At 44.2% G+C, this 23,548-nt stretch overlaps 1 protein-coding gene across 1 annotated transcript; it reads left to right on the top strand.

The window, feature by feature from the left end:
• The first annotated feature begins 898 nt into the window (after positions 1 to 898).
• On the top strand, positions 899 to 23,548 carry LOC132672019 (uncharacterized). The gene is given in 6 exon segments (XM_060623578.3): positions 899 to 1,060; positions 1,426 to 1,499; positions 11,621 to 11,765; positions 12,118 to 12,196; positions 23,043 to 23,434; positions 23,436 to 23,548. Coding segments are annotated over 6 exon segments (948 nt in total). The 3' UTR covers positions 23,532 to 23,548.

Genomic DNA, 23,548 nt, shown 5'->3' with positions numbered 1-23,548 from the left:
TGGTTCATGAGTTCGAGCCCCACATCAGGCTCTGTGCTCAGAGCCTGGAGCCTGGTTTGGATTCTGTGTCTCCTTCTCTCTCTGCCCCGCGCCCTCCTCACACTCTGTCTCTATGTTTCAAAAATAAATAGACAAAGGGGCGCCTGGGTGGCTCGGTCGGTTAAGCATCCGACTTCGGCTCAGGTCATGATCTCATGGTCCGTAGGTTCGAGCCCCGCGTCGGGCTCTGTGCTGACAGCTCAGAGCCTGGAGCCTGTTTCAGATTCTGTGTCTCCCTCTCTCTGTGACCCTCCCCTGTTCATGCTCTGTCTCTGTCTCAAAAATAAATAAATGTTAAAAAAAAATAATAAAAAATAAATAGACATTAAAGCAAAAAATATATATAATTTAAAAAAAAAAGACAGGACTATACTATGAAAGTTAAGAATCTTTTAATTTTTTTTTACTTCAAGAGGTAAATTTTAGATGCTAGAAAAAATATGCTATTGGAATGCATCATTTCCTGAGAAGGCTATGGAAAGTTGAAAAAATAGAATAATACCATGTATAAGAAATGGCTCTAAATTTCTGCCTTATTGTGCATCCTTACCTAAATAACTAAGCATCAAGGTAGGGATTACCACAAAGAAAAAGAAGAAATGTCTCACATATACAGTATTGATGAGGATTACACAATATGGAAATTTCACGAGGATTCTGGATGTTGTTTACAAAAACTCCTCTGAAGAGCTAATGATAGACCTGGGAAGTTCGGTCCTGGCAATCCATCAATAAAACAAGCAGTTACCCTTCAGGTATCAAAGGCTAGGATGCCCCCCAGAGGGGTTAGTGACAGCCTGGCCTCTGAAAGAGTTACCAAAAATCAATACTGATTACTCAACAATGACATTTAGAGGACATGGAACACCAGAATGATTGTGTCAGGCCACAGCGTGCCGAAGAAGCCAAGTGCTTGCATTTCCGAATGGCAAACCCTGTTCAGCAGCAGATGTACGACAACGCAGGCCTGGCTGTGCTGAGAGCCATGGAAACTGTTTTGCAAGCTGTTGTCATTAAGCAGGTAATAACCAGCTTCAGTGGATAGTTAAGACAGGTTTCAACTCATCAGCCACCACACCCACCGTCTGAAAGCATCACAAAAAGGATAAATATGAATGCAATAAAATGAACTAGGACAAAGTTAACAGCCTCCAAGTAAGCCATGTTGCCAGAAGACTGGGCTTTCTCAGTCTGCCAAGGGACAGAGGCCCAATCCCCAGGGCCCAATGAGGCCCTTGCCTTGCCTTGATGCCTTAACAAGCAGTCAGATGGGATACAGAAAGCTTGCTGTATCCCTCGAGTTCAAGAAGGGAGAGGGACCTGGGTGTGAGAGGAGTCTTCCCCAGACAAATTCTGTCCTTTTCTGAGTTCTGTCACCCTCCACAGCTGGGAACTCTGAAGGTGCAGGTTTCTACACACACCACAGCCAGCCTAAACACACATCACGGGGTTGAGCACTGGTACTGACAGCATTGTGTTTAGTACCAAGCATTCTGTGGTCACCTCTTCTGCTAGGAGCTGCTTTCTCTGGGCAGATTCTGCTCTCGTGCCCTCAGAAATCTGCAAAGAGTAGCCAGGAGCCTGTGGGGTGTAGTGGAGAGGATAGGACTTTGCACTAGGTGGACCTGAGTTACAATCCTGGCTCTCCCACTTCTTTGTGGGTCACCTCTACCCTTTCCACAAATCTCTTGGAGCCTCAGTTTCCACAGTATAATGGGAGACTAATAACACCTCTCTTTCGTATCTGTTTTAAGAATTCAAGATCATGTAGGGGCACCTGGTGGCTCAATCAGTTGAGCTTCCGACTTCGGCTCAGGTCATGATCCCATGGGTTCATGGGTTCGAGCTCCACGTTGGACTCTGTGCTGACAGCTCAGAGACTGGAGCCTGCTTCAGACTGTGTCTCCCTCTCTCTCTGCCCACCCCCCATGCTGTGTTCCTCCCTCCCTCCCTCCCTCTCTCAAAAATAAACACTTAAAAAAAATTAAAAGAATTCAAGATCAGGTAATATCCAGCAGAGTGACTGACACATAGGAGTTGTCCTGTCAATAATAGCTTTTATTATTAGTTACTAATATTATCATATGAGGTTCATTACTATGGGGGAATGATAACAAGGGAAGTAGGAAGGAAATATTGACACAAACAAGGAGATTGGCTTCTTATTAAGAAAGATTTTGGGGGATGCCTGGGTGGCTCAGTCAGATGAGCAATTGACTCTTGATCTCAGCTCAGGTCTTGATCTCAGGGTCATGAGTTTGGGCCCCCTGCTTGGCTCTGCACTGGGCAGACAGGCTAAAAGAAAGGAAGGAAGAAAGGAAGGAAGAAAGGAAGGGAGGGAGGGAGGGAGGGAGGAAGGAAGGAAGGAAGGAAGGAAGGAAGGAAGGAAGGAAGGATTTTCAGACCACCCTGTAGCTTTCCTATAGAAAATGTTCACCAGGCCAAAATCCTGCCTCCCTCAAAGGTATTAAAGAGCATGTAAATGTTCCTTATTCTCTTTAACTTTCCCACAGCCCTAGACTGCAGTAGGCGAGTTTCATCCTGTTTTTGTAGGTAGGAGAAACTGAGGTACAAATGATCACCTAATCCTCTGAGTCAGAGGCACCTCCCAAAAATAAACCCAGGGGCAGCACAGTCTCCACTCTTTCTGGACCTGAGCTCTTCTAACAAATGATTCATATTGATAGGTATCTTTACTTAAAAACAGTCCCACAGTAGAGTCCCTGTGTTTTTGGCAACCCAGAAGCTAACCTTCAGAAGCCCCGGGCCAGTCTTCCACAGCACATGCTCTGACACCATCCTGTGTCAATCCCTCTTCTCTTGGTTGTGTCTGGTTCTCAAATAAGGGAGCAGGAAGGAACACAGACAGACTGCACTCCCACAGCACACTTTCTCCCTAGGGCCTTCTGGACTCAACCAGCAGGGGCCCACCCTGTCCCACAGGGGATGGGGTCGACTCCAGGCATCTACACGCTCAGATCTTGGCTCTTGTACCTCACCCCCAGTTCTTGGGAACACACCTTCTCACCCAGCAGGCTAATTCCAATGAGGTTCACCAACCCTGGGTTGAGAACATGCAGAGCGTGCCTGCTTGTGTAAAGGAACCAGCTTCTTCAGAGGTGAGCCCCCGCTTTGCAGGGCTCCACATTGGGTTTTATTCCCTGCTTCATTAGATTGTTTTCCTGTCTCTCCCAGAATTATGCCTCCTGCATACACACGTCTGGACTGAGGCCTTTTCTTCTGAAACTTAGTATGCTCCAAAGTTCCAAGGCAGGGATGAAGTTGAAGCCTGTGCGGCCAAATGACTGCCAGAGACCATGTCCCTCCTATTTGGTGGACAGTTTATGCTTGCACTGGAAGAACAGTGCCTGAAATTCCTTGTTCACTCAGCTGAGGAGTGTTCTAACCTTGTGCACTCAGGAGGATAGTGCAAGTAAGGCTTTTATTAATAGGCACTTAGTTTTGTACTTAGCAGAGTGACTGGAACATAATAGGGACAAAAATGCCTGTTGAATAAATGAATATTCATTGTATCGGCACTCCTATGTGTTTATTTCATGCCTTGCTACTTTTTGATTGTACTTTAAAGGATGATATACCAGCTTTTGTAAAAGTTCCTTCAGAGAAACCATTAGAATTTAGCTATGTTCAGGACATGCTCAGGTGACCAAAGGCAAGGACCAAAAATCATCTATCTCCTCAGCAATTTTTCCAGCTACAAGGACACAGAGATCTGTCAAGCATTACTCTATTTCAGAGACCATAGGCATTCCTCTGCGTGCAGTGAGAGGAAACCAAAGCAACTTCTTGTGATAAGTTCAAAAAGCCAAAGAATCTAGCAACCTAGAAAAGCCTCCCTGGGACCGTAAGACTCTGCTGCCAGGGTCACCAAGACAATAGCAACATAACAAACATCACTAGCAAGAGCCTCTGCTGGAGAGATTGCTTTAAAACTGGGATGCCTGGGGTGCCTGGGAGGCTCAGTTAGTTAAGTGTCTGACTTCAGCTCAGATCATGATCCCATAGCTCTTGAGTTTGAGCCCCACATCGGGCTCTGTGCTGACAGCTCAGAGCCTGGAGCCTGCTTCAGCTTCTGTGTCTCCCTCTCTTTTTTTGCCCCTTTCCCATTCACACTCCATCTGTCTCTCAAAAATAAACAGACATTTAAAAAAAAATTTTTTTTTAATACAAAACACATTTGTGCCTGGCCCCCAGCTGGTCTTCTTTCCTCTTTTGCTGGCTAATTCTACCACAGCAATTCAGAAGCTCCGCATTGCAGAGCCGCTCCCCCTCAGTGCACATTCCTCATGCCAATCCTCTTTGTAAATGTTTGCTTTAAATGTAATCTGCAGCTTTACTAAGATTATATCCTGAGCACACATTTTTTAGACATCCATACCTCTGTGCTGGGAGAGTGGACACTTTCCTGCTCCCTCAGTTGTGGTCTCTGCTTTATTCCTTAGACACACCCAGGCTTTTCTGTCCTGATGGGAGCGCTTCTGATTCAGAGCCCTACGGAATCCCAGAGGACAGAGATCACTCGTTACCCTTTCTATCTTCTGTGTGTCTCGCACATAGGAGGCACTCAATAATTTTTTTAGCAAACCAGTCTACTCATTGCTCCCTGAACTCATGAAGCACATTTCCATCCCTAGGCCATTGCTAAAGTCCTGTCTCTTGCCAAGAATGCACTCCCTTCTCCTTTCCACTTATGCAAATCTTGACTCTCCCTCAGGACTAAAACCAAGGACTTGTAGAGTTTACAGAACTCTGTTCTCTTGGCAATTAACATAGTATTTTTTCTTTATTAGTTTGTTTCTAGTCTTACCTCCTCAATTAATCTGAGGTCCTGTATGCTCCATCCGAGCTGAAGTCACTTACCAGAACCAAAACCAGTAGACTGGTTAAGGTGAGAAAGGGGGCTCAGTACCAAAACTTTTCCTTAGGGGTAGGTCGGGGGTCTTTCTGATTCAGACACTGGTATAATCATGGGAAAGACACCTATGTGGAGGCAGAATCTATGTGAATGATTTAGACTCAAAAGCAGGAGCAAAGGAACAGAATAGGTAAAGAAGCAGAGGTTAGGATGTGGTCTGTCTAAAATGATGTGCTTGGATGAAGCTCATTTGCCCTGAAACTTTTAGTTCAAGTCCAGATCCTGCCCCTTCAGGCAGGATAGGTTGGCCCTTAAGGTAGTACTCCCCAACTCTGGCACAGACACTCTTGCATAGGAACTATCGAATCCCTTATTATAACATCTACCTCCACCCAGGACCTAGCAGGTTTTCCATTAGAAGGAAGGGAGGTAAAGAGGGAAGAAGAGAGACAAGCAGATTGTTAATCCCCTCCTCTCTGCCAGTTCAGAAGGCCAAAGTGAGCCCAAGTAAGTTGCCATCCTCACACCTACCTATTCACACTCAAACCCACACACCCAGTTGTTTGGTAATAATTGCCTCATCTTTCATGATTTGGAGATTGCTTTTTTTTTTTAATGATTTTTTAACATCTCTATGCCCAATGTGGGGCTTGAACTCACAGCCCCGAGATCAAGAGGTGCATACTCTACCAACTGAGCCAGCAAGGCGCCCCAAATTTGGAGATCACTTTAAGCTCCCTGGTAGGTCTTGAGTTCCTCAAACACAGGGACTTTATCTGCTATTTTTTGTATCTATCACTGAGGAACAGGCATGGTTTCAGCCTCCAAGGTAGGCATGGAGGGTCCCAACGCACTGCTCACAAGGGGATTGGGGCAAGATTCTGCTTGCAGTAAAGCATGAATGGTTGGGACACCTCTGTGGGTTCAGCCATTGTGTCATTGTGTAGTTTACTGCAGTTCTCTCTCTCTCTCCATTCCCATCCACAACACCCAAAGCCAACATGCCAAGAGAGAAGGAGAGTTCCCCACTCCAATTAGACTTCCCCAGGCCTCTGCCTTTCAGAGTTAGCGGTTAAGTGTGCAAGTGTGCCCTGAGGGTCCTTCCCATGGCCATCGGCAGAGGAATGGGGCCTAACACCATAGGCCCATGTCTGAGGCCCTGGAACAGACTCAGGAAGAGCACCATTGGGATTTGAAATGGGTCTGCCCTGTCTCAGTCTTTACTATTTTTCCCAATGGGATCACACTGGGGAGGGGAAGGGAAAGTTACTATCATACTGCTGTTCTTACAATGGCCTCTCCCTCTAATCACAGGCAAAATCAGAAAACTAAGTGTATCCAGGGGAATTCTGAGCAGTAAAAACAAACAAGATTTAAAAACAAAACCCACACTCCTCACCAACTAGAGAATGAAAAATTCTGCTCCATTAGGTGAAATCTGATTTCAGATCAACAGAATGTAGATGGAGGAAAAAGCCCCTGTGACCCAAGAGTGAATTAAAGCTGCCAAGCAAAATCCAAACAGCAAAACAGACGAGGCATGTGGTTATGATTAATGTGAAAGAGAGGCTATGGGAGAGAGAGGGGCTGACCCAGTCATAGCTACACAGAAGCAAGATTTCTGACTAGGCAGGCCCGCCTCAGCTCACATTTCCTGTTCCAGGCCCTGGGTGTTATCTCTGAGCAAACAAAATCTTATCTCTTATCAGGTGGAGCACACCACAGGGTTGACCCAGCACTTGACCCACACAGAGCCTGCCTCTCTGGACCTGAACTACGACCCAGTGGGTAGGCAGGACAGGGACTTTTCCATCCATTATACAGATGAGAAAATAAAGTCCCAGAAAGATTTGCTCCAGGTCTTCTACTTAGAAAAATAATATAACCAGAACTTGAATTTGGCTGTTCTAACACCAAGCTTAGAACTCCTTGCAGGGTCCCACGGGCCTTGGGCCTCTGCAGGAAGGGAAGGAACTCAGCTGAGTAGTCAGTGAGGTCCCTTGGGCTTCTTTCATCCCTTTCAAACAGGAAGTGAGAGTGCAGACTCCAGTCCAGCCCCCAACCAGCCCTATTATTCCAGTTACCCCCCCCCCCCCCCGCACCTCCACCCCAGGGCTCAACACACTTTCAATGGGTTCAAACTGGCCCTTGAACCAAAGGCATCCAGTCAGCCACACTCTTTCATGCCAAAGCTTTCTCTGGTAAAACAAATCTATAAAGAGAGATTTTTACTGAGGAGGCCCCACCCAGCTCAGCCAAAGAGAGATAATGGGTGGGTGACAAGGCTTCCTATTTTAGGAAATCTGTCAGTACTCTATCAGCAGAGCCTGGGCCTTTGGCCAACAAGGCCCTGGAGAGAAGAGTGAGAAGTCAGGGAAGCTATTGTGAACTCTGTGTCCCCACCACGGAGGGTCTTGGGCTCAGTGTGTGTTGGGTGGAAGGGGTGTGATTCAGCCCCTCTGAGCTCATGCTAGAGCAGTGCCACTATGGCCTGGTCCTCCCCCAGAATCGCGCCTCCACCTCCACAGGACAGAGACGTCCTTCCCACAGCCTGAACCCCCCCCCCCGCCCGCCTCCTTCCCCTGGGAAGTGGGTGCTAGGAGGCTGCCCCGCCCCTACCCAGTGTCCACAGAACAGGCCCAAACCAGTCTTCTATGTTCTCCTCAGAGAGGAAGAGGTGTCACCCCCTTCCCACAGCAGCTCTGTGCAATTTCCTCCTGCGTAAAAAAGTGACAGCAACACCTTCTTCCTGGAATACCGTATCAATTAAATGAGAAAATGTGTGTAAAGCATCATACACAGTGGGCACTCAAGTAAATCATTTGCCCCTTCCTCCCAGGAACAGTTCTGATTCTCCGGTAGCCTGGGCCTCCCCACAGGTCTTGCTCTGTATCACCAATTACAACTTTCCCTAAACCCCAAAGACAGTACTCTCCACCCCAGCTGCATATTCCCATGTCCTCCAGGCCCATCTGTGTCCCACAGTTCTGGATATTTTCCTTATGAAGCATGTATAGCATTTGCCACAAGCTCAGAGCTCTAAGACCCTGCAAGACCTAAGTTTGCATGGGGATGGAGAACAAAGGGAAGGTTCACACAGCATTCAGGCAGTGGTGGGAGCAAACACAACCCCTGGGTGCAGTCCCTCTCCTTTGACCATCACAGCATCCATCCAGTGCTCTCAACAGCATGCACGAGGTACTCATTTTGCAGGGTACTAACCCTTATTGCCATTTCCAGATACAGTATACTTCTTTTTATGGGATGTTTTTCAAAGTCTTACTCTGCAGATTTCTGATGTTAATGCATGCTATCTTCCTTTAAGAATTTTCTTTGGCTCAGCCCCTCCCACCCTACATCCCAAGACTGAAGCAACCTCAGGAGCTGAAGCCAAATTGCCATGCCTAGCAATTATGAGTGTGGACACCCTCTCTTCCCAGACATTTTCAACTCAACAGTAAGGAGGTCAGTGGCAAGCTGGGGGCCCCAGCAGACCTGGTGGGGGCAGCCAAAGGACAGAGCGTCAGCAGCTTCCAGAGAATGAACCAAGACATTTCAGGTTAAAATCTCTGCACCAGCCCCGGGCCAGTGCAGCATAATGGGGAGTGACTACAGGAAGCAGTGTAAAAATCAATACTGAATGGACAGCTGACACAGCACCTATGAAAACAGACAACCATTGGGTCCTCTCCTCCAAGGATCTGGTGGCCACCACCAGCTGCAGCACAAGCAAGCAAACTTTCTAAATCAAAATAGTATCCTGGGTCTGAGAAATAATACAAGACAAATCACCAGAGCTCGGGGAGAGGTTTTAACAAAGTCCTGACACACCTGAGCAAAGAGTAGCTAAAATAAGACCAATCCCCTGAAGGTCTGTCAACCATCATCATCATAATGGCCACTACTACCTAATGATGGGGGCAAGGAGATGGCAGCCAGGAGGTGGCTGGCTGAGGGGCCTCATCACCCTCATCATCCAACACTGGCTCACCTTCCCCAGGGACACAGCTCCTACTCTGGGCCTGCCTGTGGTTGATGAAGTGAATAAGGAAACTAGATTTGTTTGGAGATCACAAAGCAAGCTAAAATAGAGGCGGAAGCACAAATTCCTGGCAGACAAGGCCTGCTACCAAGTGTTGGAGATTCACACTGAGTCCACCAGGAAACAGGAAGTAGTGGAGTGGCCCCATGCAAGGTGTTCGCTTATGTCTGCTCCCCTACCAGCACCTTCCTTCCCTGGGACCTTGAGTAGGAACATATTTTTAAAGTACCCAGGGATACCATGTCTCTGGGAGGACCCTGTCACACATTTTTCCTTTTGTCTTTCAGCAAGGGCACTCTTTTCTCCTTATTTAGTGATACTATGCAGATAATGCTCTTCAGGACCAGGGCTGGTTTTGTCAGATAATCCAAACACCTACTGGGTGCCCACCAACACGTCCTATTAAAAACTGAACACTTTGGGGCACCGGGGTGGCTCAGTTGGTTAAGTGTCTGACTTCTGCTCAGGTCTTGATCTCACAGTTAGTGGGTTCAAGCCCCGCGTCGGGCTCTGTGCTGACAGCTCAGAGCCTGGAACCTGCTTCCCATTCTGTGTCTCCCTCTACCTCTCTGCCCCTCTCCCACTCACACTCTGTCTCTCAAACACAAATATAAACACTAAAAAAAATTTTTTTAATGAATGCTTTATTAAGTAAAGAAAGGAACAAAAAAGTATATCACACACCCAGAGACTATGGGTCCGGGACATGGGGGCTGTGTATGGTTTATCTAGGAGCAACTCAGGATGGTTCCCCTTCAGGACAGGCAAGGAACCCTAAACTGCCCAACCATGTGGGAGCCCTTCTACCCCTAGGCTTCTTGGTCTCAGAGGACATCCCGGTATTTAGTAACCCAAGCCAGGCATCTGTGCCTTTCTCTGCTGGAGCCCGGCTTCGTGCTTTCCCACCCAGCAGAGGTCCTGCTGCAAGTGAAAATCCCAGCCTGATGAATGCAGTTTGCTGACAGTGGCCTGCCCGAGCTGTATCTGGCACACCTGCCTCTCTTCCCCTTTTTCCACCTCAAAGAGCGGGAAAGGGTTTCTTTTCTGTTGAGCCCACAGCTGATGAGCTGCAAGGCGCCACCTGACATGAACTCCCTAGTGGCAGTCCTGTGTGGTTGCCATGGCGCCCTGAGGGCCACTCAGCTCCCGGAGCAGACCCAGCCTGCGACTCCACAGGCAAAAAAGGCAGAAGGTCACTAAGATGAGTGAATGAGCAGGGGCAATAAAATCTCATTTCAGCCAATATACTTCTCATCAACCCAAACAAGCGTTCGACTTCCTTTTATACTGTCAACCTTAGAGAGCAGAGGTTAAAATAAAACCTTAAAGGACAGGTAAATGAAGGATATACAAAGAAGCTGGCCAATCCATCAGGCAAAATATAAGCCTCTGGCACAGGGCAGGGGCTAGATAAATATCTGTTAAATGAAGAAGGGAATAAAAGCAACTCAAATGTGATTTAGGCCTCTTAAGGAATATTTTCTGAAAAGGCACAGTCAGCATTAATAATTAGCATATTAGGTGTATCATTTTCTGCCCTCCAAAATGCTTTCATGCCTTATCACTTCTGATCTTTGCAACAACAAAAGGCACTAGAGCTGGGCTGGGACATCATTTCCATTTTGCAGCTGAGAAAACTAAGACACAGAGAAGTGGCCTGACCAAGTGACTCAGCACATTGGTGGAGGCCATGGGAGGAGAACTCAGAGCCCTGGCTGCTGACCCCCCCTCTCCCACCTCCTCTAATGGCTCAGCCACAGGCTCTCCTCCTCCCCCTTCCCTGGGCAGTGGACATTTGAGAGGGGGCAGGAGACTCAAGTCCTGTCCATGCCTCGGCTCACCGGGGCCCAAGAATGATGAAATATTTATTTGGTGATAAGACATTGCCCTTCAGATCAAATGGCTGCTCGGGCCTGGATTACCTTACAATAAGGTAGACCCAATGTCAGTGTCTGCAGCCTACTGGCCTGAGTGGCTGAAGGGTCCCTCACTCCAGCTTGCATGTGAGCCATGGCCAATAGCTCCCCACCCCAACCCCTCGGGCAGGGAAGCAGAAGGACCAGGAGGAGAATCTAGAGACACAGAGCATAGACTAAGCGCCCCTCATCCCCAACCACAACCCCTCCCCTGGATCATCTGGCTTCTGGCCCTTCTGCTTCCCTTTCCTCTCTCAGTGATGTCACCAGGGAGCCAGCCTCCTCTTGTTTCCTCGGAAGAAGGAGGAAACCCAGAGGATCTCTCCCCTCAGGGCTGCCCGTTGATCAAAAGACATCGTTCCTACTACTGGGAACCATTCAGGATAAAATGCACAAACGTGGGGAAACTACAAAGGCTGTAGAAAGTGGACAGATTGCCCACAAACACTGTCCCAGTGACTTCCTAGTTGGCGTTTTAGAGCCCCTGTCACCTCGAGCTCCACGTGATAGGCTCAGCACACTTCCCCTCTCCTCAGCCCAGCCCGAGCTCTCAGGCATGAGAAAACACTGTATGCACCAGCCTCTGGTGTTCTCCAGAGCCCCCAGCTCAGACTCGCTTTAGTGTTGAGGATTAAATGAGGTAAAACATAAGAAGCTATCTGAAATGTTTTAAAATATATATGCCAAATGGTAATAAGGTTTGTTGTCATGTTTTTCTCCTTTTGACTCACCCCCATGTGCTCCCAGCCCCAGGAAGCTGACCTCTGAGAAAGTCATCCTTCTGGGCACCCTCGCTGATGGTCTCCGGTTTGAACAACGGGAGACATCCAGCAGGAAAAGTGGTTCAGGGACCAAAATTCCCTTCTCCCCTTTGCCCTTTAGCCTCAGGGAGGTAATGGCTCCCAGGTGATGGAAGTCTCTGGGCACCTCCCTATTTGTTTCCTTAACCCTGCTTGCATCTCTGTTAATCTCTTAATTAAAGTTTTTCATTTGAGCCACCTGGGATAAATTGTTTTCCAATTTATCCTGATAATTGATAATCCTGATAAATCAGGCCCGTGACTGATAAACTCAGACACATCCACATCCGTGTCCAGTCAGCTCAAAGGGCCACCCTTGTGTTCCTCCATCACTGGGAGCAGAGAAACCACAGTGTCCATTGATGGTTAAGCTGTCTTCAAGACAGAGCTTCCAAATTCCCAGCAAGGCGACCTTGCCCTTCCTTCCTCCTCCCGTCGTTCTAGCAGCACATTCTTATACAGCAGCTCGGCGTGGGCTGCCAGCAGTTTGACATCAGGATGGAAGAATACAGAGGCCTAAGAGGTTCTGCATTTTCTGGAATCTAATGATTCTGCTGATCCTCTGGTGTTTGGCAATAGCTCTTTCAATGTCGAGATGCTTAAATCACTTCTTTGTTCTTTCTGCTGTGTAACTAGGGCACCACTAGGAGTCTGGAGGAATTGCTGTTTGAGGTAGGTATTTTGGGGGTGGACAGGATAGTTTTTCCCCTTGTTTTGAAGGACTTAAACCATGCACTTGGAAGAAGGTCAAATTTGTTTGGGATTTTCTCCTGCAGTAGGTTCACAGCTGATCCCTTCTGTCCCTTAGTCTCTAACATTACTTCCCCCTCTCCCTCAGGGTGGGTGTCTACTTTGCGAAACACAAGTCCTGCCTTCTTCTTTTGCGTTTATCTCACTCTAACTCCCAAGTAGCTGTAAGCTTCACTGCCAAGTGCCTTCCATTACACATTTATTTATTAAAGGCCTGCCACGCGCCAGGTGAGATTAGGGAAACGGGGAATGATAGTGACCAAAGACAGGAGGCCCAGGACCTCACAGTCTAGCATAAGGCAAGGCTAGAAAAGGCTCAGGGAATTCAAAGAAAACCCGGGAAGGGGAAGCAATTGAGGATGGGGGCTCCCCCTGGGCTGTGCCTCCTGACCATGAGTGTTCTAGGGCAGGGATCGGGTTCACAGCTAGCCTATTTTCCACACCTCAGAGAACATGTGCTTCATCAATAAGTAACCACACCTGAGTTACTATGCAAATAAGCTCAGCTCTACTCTCTCAACAGCCAGGTTCACTTTTCCACTAGCCTTTTCTCCAGCTCCCAGACTCTGTGCTATCTTGACTCTGTGGCACTCATTTATCATGGCCTGTCATTACCGAATGAGACACCAAGCATGAAAAAAGACAGTTTGAAGGGTCTTATCTGGTCTCCCTCAGCCTGAGTTTGTTTGGAGGGCCAGTGTTTATCCTGGCCCAATCTCCTGCTTTTGCCAGAGAAACTACCAGCAGTGATAGCTAAATCCATTTAGATTAGGAAAAGGCAGAGAGAAAGGAAAAGCCAGCAGAATGAACCCAGCAGGGAAACCAATTTTGCTGCAGTGAACTAACTGCCTTGCGCATTTCAAATGCAGCTCAATGCTAGTCCTGGTTCACCTTCACTCACCTCACAGCCACAGGCGAAGTTCAGCTGCTAGGAACTTTGATTTCAATTCAGACTGATTTCCAAAATGTCCTGGGGATTCTAAACCTTCACTCCCCCAAACACTTCAGGGTAGGCCATAATGAATCCTACATCTTGCATTTATCTGAGAGAGGAGGTTCCAGCAGTCTATGTGAGGGAGACAGGAAGCAAAGACTAAATAGGAAATCTGCCATCCCTTTTTGTTCCCATTTCCTTTCGTGAAAACCCTTCGAATCAAAAAGTCATTGGATGTGGGAGTTAGGAGAGATGTTGGGGATCGCTCAGGCCAATGGCCCCTCCTCATTTTAGAGAACTAATGGAGAACACAGGCCGTGATCAAAATCCCAAAGCCGGTGGCTGAGCTAACCCCGGCTCCAGGCCAGCCTTCTGCTGGCTGCACTACTGCCCTGGGAATTCGTGTGCAAGGCACGGGCAGAGGGGGCCATGGGCCCACTCACGGAATAATGAAGAAACTCTGAAGAGGAAGAAATCAGCTGACTTTTAGTTCGCCATCCAGGCTGGCTGTCACGAGGCTAAAATTGGAAGCAGGTGAATCTGCCTGATGAGAGCTGAAGGAGGAAAGTGAGGAAGAGGGAGGGCGGGAGGCAACGAATATATTTCAGAACAAACAGAATCTGTGACTGCATTTACTCCGTGTTCTAGGGTGGCCGCGTTTGGCTCAGAATGAAGTAAGGGCAATATGTCCCTGCAACAGGAAAATGCTTCTTGTATAAATAAAGGTCAAGGCAAGTCTCAGATGTGAGTAAAGGACAGGGGAAGCCGCTTGTGGTGATTGCAGTGATACGCCACCAGATTTCCCTTCCAGAAGGAAGGATTTGTTCCCCCACATGTGAAGCGCTGCTAGAAGACTCCTGGCTGTCAGACCTCTTTGAGACTGCCTGGGCCAAAGGAAGCTGCCCTGCCCAAGGTCCTGCCTTCTGGTGGCAGCCCCCAGCCAGGGACCCAACCACAGGAGTGTGAAGACCTGACCCTCTAGCCCCATCTGGGCACACCTTCCCAGCTTCAGAGCTCTCCTGGCAAGCTGAATTCTTTGTTGGGATTGCTTCAGGGCTTAACTTCTCCCCTGCCCATACTTTCTCCTCCTGCCTTCCACACTGTTGATACCAAAAACACTCCCTAGTGAACAGCAGCCTGCACATAGATCCCCATCTCCGTCAGCTTCGGGGAGAACCCATATGGCAACACTGCTCATTAAATCAATATACAGAAGGCACAGTGAAAACCCTCCATCCACTGAATCTGATCAATAACCCATCTCTATGAAAGAACATTCCCCAAGTCCTGATTTAGAGAATGAAGTTAAAGCTCTGTAGGTTACAGGCTGTCACCTCACTGCTGATTGCAATGTGTGTATGGAGCCATTCAAGTGCCAGAGCAGTGAGACTGACAAGGCTATTCCTTCCCTTGTAGGACCACACCCTATCTGAGCCAGTCAGCCAGAAACAAGTCCAGGCAATTCTTAAAGACTTTTAAAGAAGATTCCGGAACCACCTCTGGCACCCTTTGTAAAGCCGATAAGCCTTAACTATCAGAAATGTTCCCCTGAAATAAATTTAAATTCCTCACACCCATATTAATTTCTTTTTGTTATCTTACGCAGAGGTAGAAAACACTTAGAAGCTTCTTCGTTTAGTGACCCTTTGGGATTCATCTCCACTCTTTTCTTCAAGGTGAATGACCCCATTCCCACTAGTTTTCCCACCAAAGATTCTGCTTTCAATCCTATTATCTCTATGGCTTTCTGTGAAAGCCACAAAAAACCCTCTTTCAAACCTTCATTTGAATGTTGGTCAATTTAGGGGCAATGCCAATTTCTCACCTATTAGAGTTAATTTGATCATCCTCTGTGAAATATGGCACTCAGTACTTGACAATTCACCATCCATAAGCAAGCAAGGGCACTTTCCTTAGATTTCCACTCTTCGAAGCAGACATTCCCACAGCCTGGAGATCCTAACAGAGCTTCTCACTGAAGAAGTAGGAAGACATCAAGAGATGAGAAGAAAAATGTTAAACCTGAGGCCTCATGGTTCCTAAGAACCAAGAAGCCACTGTGCCCCAGAGAACAGGAGGGAAGAGAGACTCTGCAGAACTTAGCCAGAGGCAGACATCTCATGTTTGACAGTAATGAACCTCTGCCTATGAGAGAAATCTAAGCACATTAGTTACTTCCTTCTTGCCAAAACTCCGTGAGATATTTAGATTTCTGAGCTATGAATTGAAAGCGAAATAAGCCCTTTTTTGTTTCCCTGTGCTCACTTCAGGATGCTTTCCAGATTTGCATGGTAAACAACAATTTATAAAGGAGTGCATTCGCTTATTTTGCTGTATCTCTGATCCTCTTTGCCAGAGCACAACCCAGTAATTATTATGTTTTAACTATGGATTGGTAGTTTTTATACTCTTTAGGAAAACTCAAACTAGTGATTTTCAACCATTTGGCAAGACCTGTAGACATTTCGGTTAGTCATGACTGGTTGCGGGTGAGCAGGAAACTCTACCGACATCTAGTGGATAGAGGCCAGAATGCTGCTAACCATTCTAGAGAGCCCAGGATAGTCTCATACAACAAAGAATTATTTGGCCCAAAATGATGATAGTGCTGAGGTTGAGAAAAACTCTGACTCACAAATAATTCTGTGTCCTCCTAAATTTACTTACCTCTTCAGGAAGTTTCATGCATTGTTTCTCCTCCTCTGGCCTGGAGAAATTACAAGCTGCTTGACCAACAAGGTCACAGTCTTTCTGTTTTATTCTTTTTTTTTCCTTGATGAAGGCAGAGCTAAGGAACAAAGACAAGTAAAACCTCAAATATAAGGTGAAAACAGCTTAATCTTGGCTCATGGACTACCTTCAAAAGCTATGTGTTGTGTGGGTACCTTTGAACAAGCAGACCAAGTCAGAAAATAACAAGGAATTATCACCAAAAACCATAAGATACCTAGGAATAAACGTAACCAAAGAGGTAAAAGATATGTACTCTGAAAACTATGAAACACTACTGAAAGAAATGGAAAATGACACAAAGAAATTGAAAAACAGGGGCACCTGGGTGGCTCAGTCAGTTAAGTGTTCAACTTCAGCTCAGGTCATGATCTTGTGGTCCGTGAGTTGGAGCCCCGTGTCGGGCTCTGTGCTGACAGCGCGGAGCCTGGAGCCTGCTTCAGATTCTGTGTCTCCCATTCTCTCTGCACAACACCCCCCCCACACACACACCTAGCACTCTGTCTCTCTCTTAAAAATTAACATTAAAAAAATGTTTTTAAAGAAATGGGAAAACATTCCATGCTTAAGGATCAGAAGAAATGTGTATACATATATGTGTGTGTGCGTGCACACACACACAAACACACATACAATGGAATATTATTCAACCATCCAAAAGAATGAAATCTTGCCATTTGCAATAATGTGGATGGAGCTAAAGTGTATTATGCTAAATGAAATAAGTCAGAGAAAGACAAGTACCATATGATTTCACTCATATATGGAATTTAAGAAACAAAACAAATGAACATGGTTGGTGGGGAAGAGAGAGGAAAACCAAGAAACAGACTCTTAACTATAGAGAACAAACTGATGGTTACCAGAGTGGATGTGGATGGGGGGATGGGTTAAATATATGATAAGTATTAAAAAGGGCACTTGTAATGAGCACCAGGTGTTGTATAGAATCACTAAATTCTACATCTGAAACTAATATTACACTGTATGTTAACTAACTGGAATTTAAATAGAAACTTAATTAGAAAAATAACAAGGACTTCCCAGAATTACTTCCTAGATCAAGGTCTTATTCTGAGGCACAAAGAGATGCCTCTTGTTCTTAACTGTGTAATAATCTCATCTTCCCACTTTGAATCAAGGATTGAATACTATGTAAGCAGAATAATCAGGTACCCTCTTCACTTGATTTTGAAACCATCCCAATGATTTTGAGAAAACAGACTTCCACAATATGGCTGTAAATTGACCAGCCCGGGCTGTTTCTGTGTATACATTTCTTACTTTTCTGAAGAATAGATTGAACATGTTAAAAATTTTTGAAGGTAAAATTATGATATGGCAACAGCTTTACAGGCAGCCTATGCTACAACCTAGAGTAGCACAAACAGAAAAGTCAGCCAAGTCATGAGGGCCCAGTCAAACATATAACAGTGTGGGATCACTGCACAATGGGCAGGATCCTATTACAATATGGCCTTTGAAATGTCTTGAAAAGAAATCCTATGTCTAGAAAACAAAGCCCTTATTTCCAGGCCCCAACTCACCCCACTCATCCCACCCTAATCCCTGCTTCAACTGAATGAAAAAAGGTCAAAAACAGAAAAGGTGCTAGGATTTTATAACATTTTAATACAGAGTAACTTTTTTTTTTTTCTTTAAAGGGCCATCTTCTAGGGGTGCCTGGGTGGTTCAGTCAGTTAAGTGTCCTACTTTGGCTCAGGTAATGATCACGGTTAATGGGTTCAAGCCCCACATCAAACTGTGCTCACAGCTCAGAGCCTACAGCCTGCTTCAGATCTGTGTCTCCTTCTCTCTCTGCCCTCCCCTGCTCTCACTCTGTCTCTCTCTCTCTGCTCTCTCTCAAGAATAAACATTATAAATAAATAAATAAATAAATAAATAAATAAATAAATAAATAAACTTAAAAAAAATAATAAAGGGCCATCTTCTTCAGAATGCAAATCCCACCATGAATGGTTTTCAAGGAGGATTCTGGGGAAGGGTAAAAAGCACCAGGAATCTATCTTTCCACCTAATCAACAATTGCTCTGGCAGAATCTGTCTGACAGTCTAACTCTTTGGGGACTCTAGAATCTACTGAAGGCTTATAACTTCCAGGGGAAGACTTTAATAGTAAATTGGTTACTTTGAGTCAATTTCAGTTATAGTACAGTAGCAACTACCCCTCTCACATCCCCAGTCCCAAAGCAGGCAGCTGTGCACCTTTTCCTGGAGCAGTGTGCACAGATTGCAGAATCCAGGTGGGTAAAAAAGGATATATCTTCCAAATATAGTGTATCTGTTCTCTGATTACTGATTGCTGCTTCTGATCTCAGAGATGCCAACAAAGAGGAAGTTGGCCATTGTTGTTGCACTTCCCTCCATTGTTGCAAGCTTCTCCCCCTTCCAGCTGAAGTAACTTCCAGAGGATTGAAAGGGTCAGTATTCTCTTTTTTCCTCCCTCCATTTTTCTCATTTTCCCTTTTTGGGAAGCAGACATGAAAGAGTAGGATGTTCAAAAGCAACTCCATATACGGGGAAAATTAGAAAGTCATCATGCACACCCAGGGAAAGGTGCAGGCTCAGAAAAGACTTGAGAAGATATTAAGTTTACACCTCAGGCAGGTTCTTGGCACAGAGACAGCGTACAACAATCAAAAACCCCAAAACAATAAACAAAAACTATAAAGCCTTAGGGAAGGGAGAGAATCTGATATCCAGAGTTACCACATTATTAGATTCAAATGTCCAGTTTTCAACAACAAAAAAAAATCACAAAGCATATTTAAAAAAAAGCAAAGTATGGTCCATTTAAAGGAAGAAACAAATCAACAGAAACTGTCCCTGAAAAGAACTGATAGCAGATCTACTAGACAAGGACTTTAATACCACTGTCTTAAAGATATTCAAAGAACTAAAGAAAGATTTGAAGAAAGTAAAGAAAATGATGCCTGAACAAAATGGAAATATCAATGAAGAGATAGAAAAACAAAAAGAGGAGCACCTGGGTGGCTCAATTGGTTAAGCATCTGACTTTTGATTTCAGCTCAGGTCATGTTCACAGTTATGTTATCTAGCCCCATGTCAGGCTCTTTGCTGGGCGTGAAACCTGATTAAGATTCTCCCTCTCTCTCTGCCCCTCTCCCCAACTCCTGCTCACTCTTTCTCTCTCAGCAGAAGAAAGAACCAACAAACTTGAAGATGGGAAAACAGAAATTATTAAGTCTGAGGAACAGAAAGGAAAAAAAATAAAAGTGACCAGAACGTAAGGGACCTGTGGAATACCATAAAGTGGAACAACATATGCATCATGTGAGTCCCAGAAGAAGAAGAGATAAAGAAGCCAAGAGAATATATGAATAATTAATGGCTGAAAACTTCCTAAATTTGTTGAAAGACATGAAATAAATATCTAAGAAGACCAATGAACTCCAAGTAAGATGAACTCAAAGAGACCCACACTAAAACATATTATTATTAAATTTCAAAAAACAAAACCAAAGAGAGAATCTTGAAAGCCACAAGAGAAAAAGGACTTGTCATATACAAGGGGTCTTCAATAAGATTATCAGGAAATTTTTCATCAGAAAATTTGGAGACCAGAAGGCAGTGCTATTCAAAGTGCTAAAAGAAAAAAACTGTCAACCAAGATTCTATATCCAACAAAATTAACCTTCAAGAATGAGGGAGAAATTAAGACTTTCCCAGATAGGGGTGCCTGGGTGGCTCAGTTGAATGTCCAACTTTGGCTCAGGTCATGGTCTCACAGTTCATAAGTTTGAGCCCCACATTGGGCTCCATGCTATAAGCCCAGAGTCCACTTTGAATCTTCTGTCTCCCTCTCTCTTTGCCCCTCTCCCACTCACACTCTCTATCAAAAATAAAAATAAACATTAAAGAAAAAAAGAGTTTCCCAGGTAAACAAAAGCTGAGGGAGTTCATTACCACTAGGCCTACCCTGAAAGAAATGCTCAAGGGAGTACTGCAAGATAAAATAAAAGAACACTAGTCAGTAACTTGAAGGCTTATGACAAAATAAAGATCTCAATAAAGGTAAATACATAGGCAATTATAAGAGTTATTATTACTGTAACAATGGTTTGTAACTCTACCTTTTGTTATCCACATGAATTAAGAGAATAATACATTTTCTAAAAATTATTAGTCTAAAAGCTAATATTATTGTAACTTTGGTTGTAACTCTAATTTTGTTTTCTGATTAATGCATTTACACGAATTAATTTATGGTTTGTGGCACACAATGTTCAAAGATGTAATTTTGTGACATCAACTATGTGGGAAGGGGACAGAGCTGTTACAGGAGCAGGGTTTGTTTGTTTGTTTGTTTTAATTTAGTAAAATACACATAACAAAATTTACCATCTTAACCATCTTTATGTGTCCAATTCATTGGTGCTAAATACATTCATAATGTGCTACCATTACCACCATCCATCCCCCTAACTCTTTCATCCTGTAAAACTGAAACTCTATACCCATTAAACAATAAATCCCTGTTCTCCCCTCCCCTTGACTCCTGGAAACTACCATCACACTTTCTTTTTTTATTATTTTTGACTACTCTAAGTACCTCCTACAAATGGAATCATACAGTATTTGTCTTTTTGTGACTGTGATGTTATGTTCAGGAACTGATCAGTTTAAGTCCTCACCCCAGAGAAGCTGGGCAAAAATAAAATAGCATAGAGCCTTTACAAGCAGACTGTTTGCTCTCTGGACTGGTCAAGACTTGCAATTCAAAACCCATGATTGTTAACCCATAAATGTTTAGATCTTTAAGCAAGCTGGCAGAAATCTTTGAAAATTCTATCCCATTGGTGGGCGCTGTTTCCAAAATGTACATTCTCGGGTTGATTCTGTACTTTCAACCTGTGTGAGCATGTGTGTGGTGAGGAAATTGATGAGGGTTTGTTACTAGACATGTTGATCTGTGTATAGCCAAAGAGTTTAAGGCTGATATATACTTCTTGTTAAGCACAAATTCAACTTAAGCTGGCTCTGTATGATCTGATGCAAGAACACAAGGTAACAGAATATAATTCCTTAGATGAAAAAGGCAGAGGCTCCTCAGTGGCCTTAACACATCAACACATGTGGGAGCTTGATGGTAGAGTATTAACTCAATGGAGGACTGAAAACATTTGGTGGTAATTATTCCCATGGGCAGTTTGAAAATACAACATGATAATGGCAGCCTCGCAGCCACAATGCAATTTATACTAAAGAGCCAACTAAATAGAAACAGGGATCAATTTAGGAAAATCTTCAAAATGTATCTTAATAGCCTCTTTTTTAAAAACAGTAATACTGCCTTTTTTGGTTTTGTTTTTTACCATCCTATGGCAATGCAATTGAGGAAGGATACTGACAGATTCATTATTTAGCATGGGAGAAAAGGGCATCAAAATTACTTAAGGAGTATGTGTCTTTTCCTCCTTTTACATACAAATTACATCTGTGCTACTTTCCAAGTTCCTCTGCATTAGAAATTAAAATGGCCTCTATTCTAGACCAGCAATACATATAATAGCTCTAACTTTTAGGTTAAAGAATCCTGACTTCTATAACCAGGGCATCAGTACATTAGGCATTCTGCAGCAGCTTTTCCTCAATAAGGAAATATGGTAGCTCTTTACTTACTTTATCTACTCAAAAAGCTTCATTTAAAATTAATGGAAACAAGAAATTCAATCTGGCCTTCTGAGTTTAGGAAAGAGGTTTCAAATTGGGGGCCTACAGGTAAAGTTTGGTCTGTAGATGTGTTTTGTTTGGCCTACATAGTACCCTGAAAATCAGGACTGCTCACATCAAATCTACATTGCCAATTTCTGATAGGGTAATTCTGAGTCCATAATCCTGCATAAAAAAATTAGCTGGAATTTACCATAATCCCTTTCAAAAAGTCACCAGATCCTTCTATGCCTAGTTGTGAAATGCCTTACTAATATATAGTAGTACCCGGCTTCTATAGATACTTGAGTGACCTTCAGTCTGGAGTCTAAAACATCGAGGAGAGATTGACACAGATTCCAAGACCTGTAGGGTACCTGTAGATAATTGACCTTACAAAAGAAACAAGAAGAAATTGCTACATAAATAATAGTACCTTTATTAGTTATCTAATTTTTTTTTCAAGAACTCAACAAATTGTAACTACTAGCAAATTGACAACTTTATATGTTCAGTAGTGCTACTCTAGTTCAACTTTGTTAAAATGCTATTTTTCCCCATGAAACTAATATTACACTATATTTTAACTAACTGGAATTTTTAAAACATGCTGTCTTCTTCCAAGAAGGAATGGAAGAAATTTCTATGAAATAGAGAAAGTTCAAGAAAATAACCAATGAGGCTGTTACTTTGATTTTTAACTCATGCTTTAGCAGTCTAACAAAATTGAAGGCTACTAAAAAGTAATATTTTCATCTGTCAAGATTAAAAAAGTGATTATATACAGTGATTATTTCTTAACTAATCCAGGATTTAGAAAAAGTCCTAAATGTTAAGAAAACTTTTCATTAGATTAAATTTTTGTTTTAGAAAACCTCTAAGCCTTTCCAAACAAATAAAAATAATGGAAATTCATTTTGATAAATGCTTAACCACAATAATTAAACAGAAATGCAAATACATGTTAGTACAATGAAATATTTCTGACTCTGGAAGAAACATTTTCCTCTCTTTCACTGGTATGGCGGAAAGAACACCTAACTTGAAGTCAAAGATTAGTTTATCGAGACCCTTGCTACATGATCTTCAGCATATCGCTTTGTCTTCTGGTCCCTTTCCTTTGCCTATAAAAATGGGGATCATAATCTCTATTTCATAAAATTGTTGTAAGGATTTTAATGAGAATATATATCAAAATAGTTATCACAGTGTCTGGCACAGAGAGCACTTAAAACATTTGTGTTCCTCTTCTCTTCCACAGGAGGTCTACACACCACCACTGGGGCTGCCACCACGTCTCTGGTGATCCCTGAGAAGTTGCAGCACATTTTGCAAGTGCCCAACACCAATATCAATGGGTGGTGGAAAGTAACCTTTGCCATCACTGCAATTAAGGGTGTGGGGCAAAGATATGCTCATGTGGTGATGAGGAAAGCAGACAATGATCTCACCAAGAGGACAGGAGAGCTCACTGAGGATGAGGCGGAATGTGTAGTCCCTATTATGCAGAATCCACACCAGTGTAAGTTCCCAGGCTGGTTTTTGAATAGACAAAAAGACGTGAAGGATGGAAAATACAGCCAGGTCCTGGCCGATGGTCTGGGCAACAAACTTTGCGAAGACCTGGAACAACTGAAGATTTGGGCCCACAGAAGGCTGGCACCACTTCTGGGGACTTCATGTCCAAGGCCAGCACACCAAGACCACAGACTGCCGTGGCAGCGCCATGGGTGTGTCCAAGAAGAAATAAATCTGTAGGCCTTGTCT

Source organism: Panthera onca, chromosome A3, assembly GCF_046562875.1.
Source record: "Panthera onca isolate mPanOnc1 chromosome A3, mPanOnc1 haplotype 2, whole genome shotgun sequence".
NCBI lineage: Eukaryota > Metazoa > Chordata > Mammalia > Carnivora > Felidae > Panthera > Panthera onca.
Note: the sequence above shows the minus strand (reverse complement) of the source record. Positions and strands in the feature narration are given on the sequence as shown.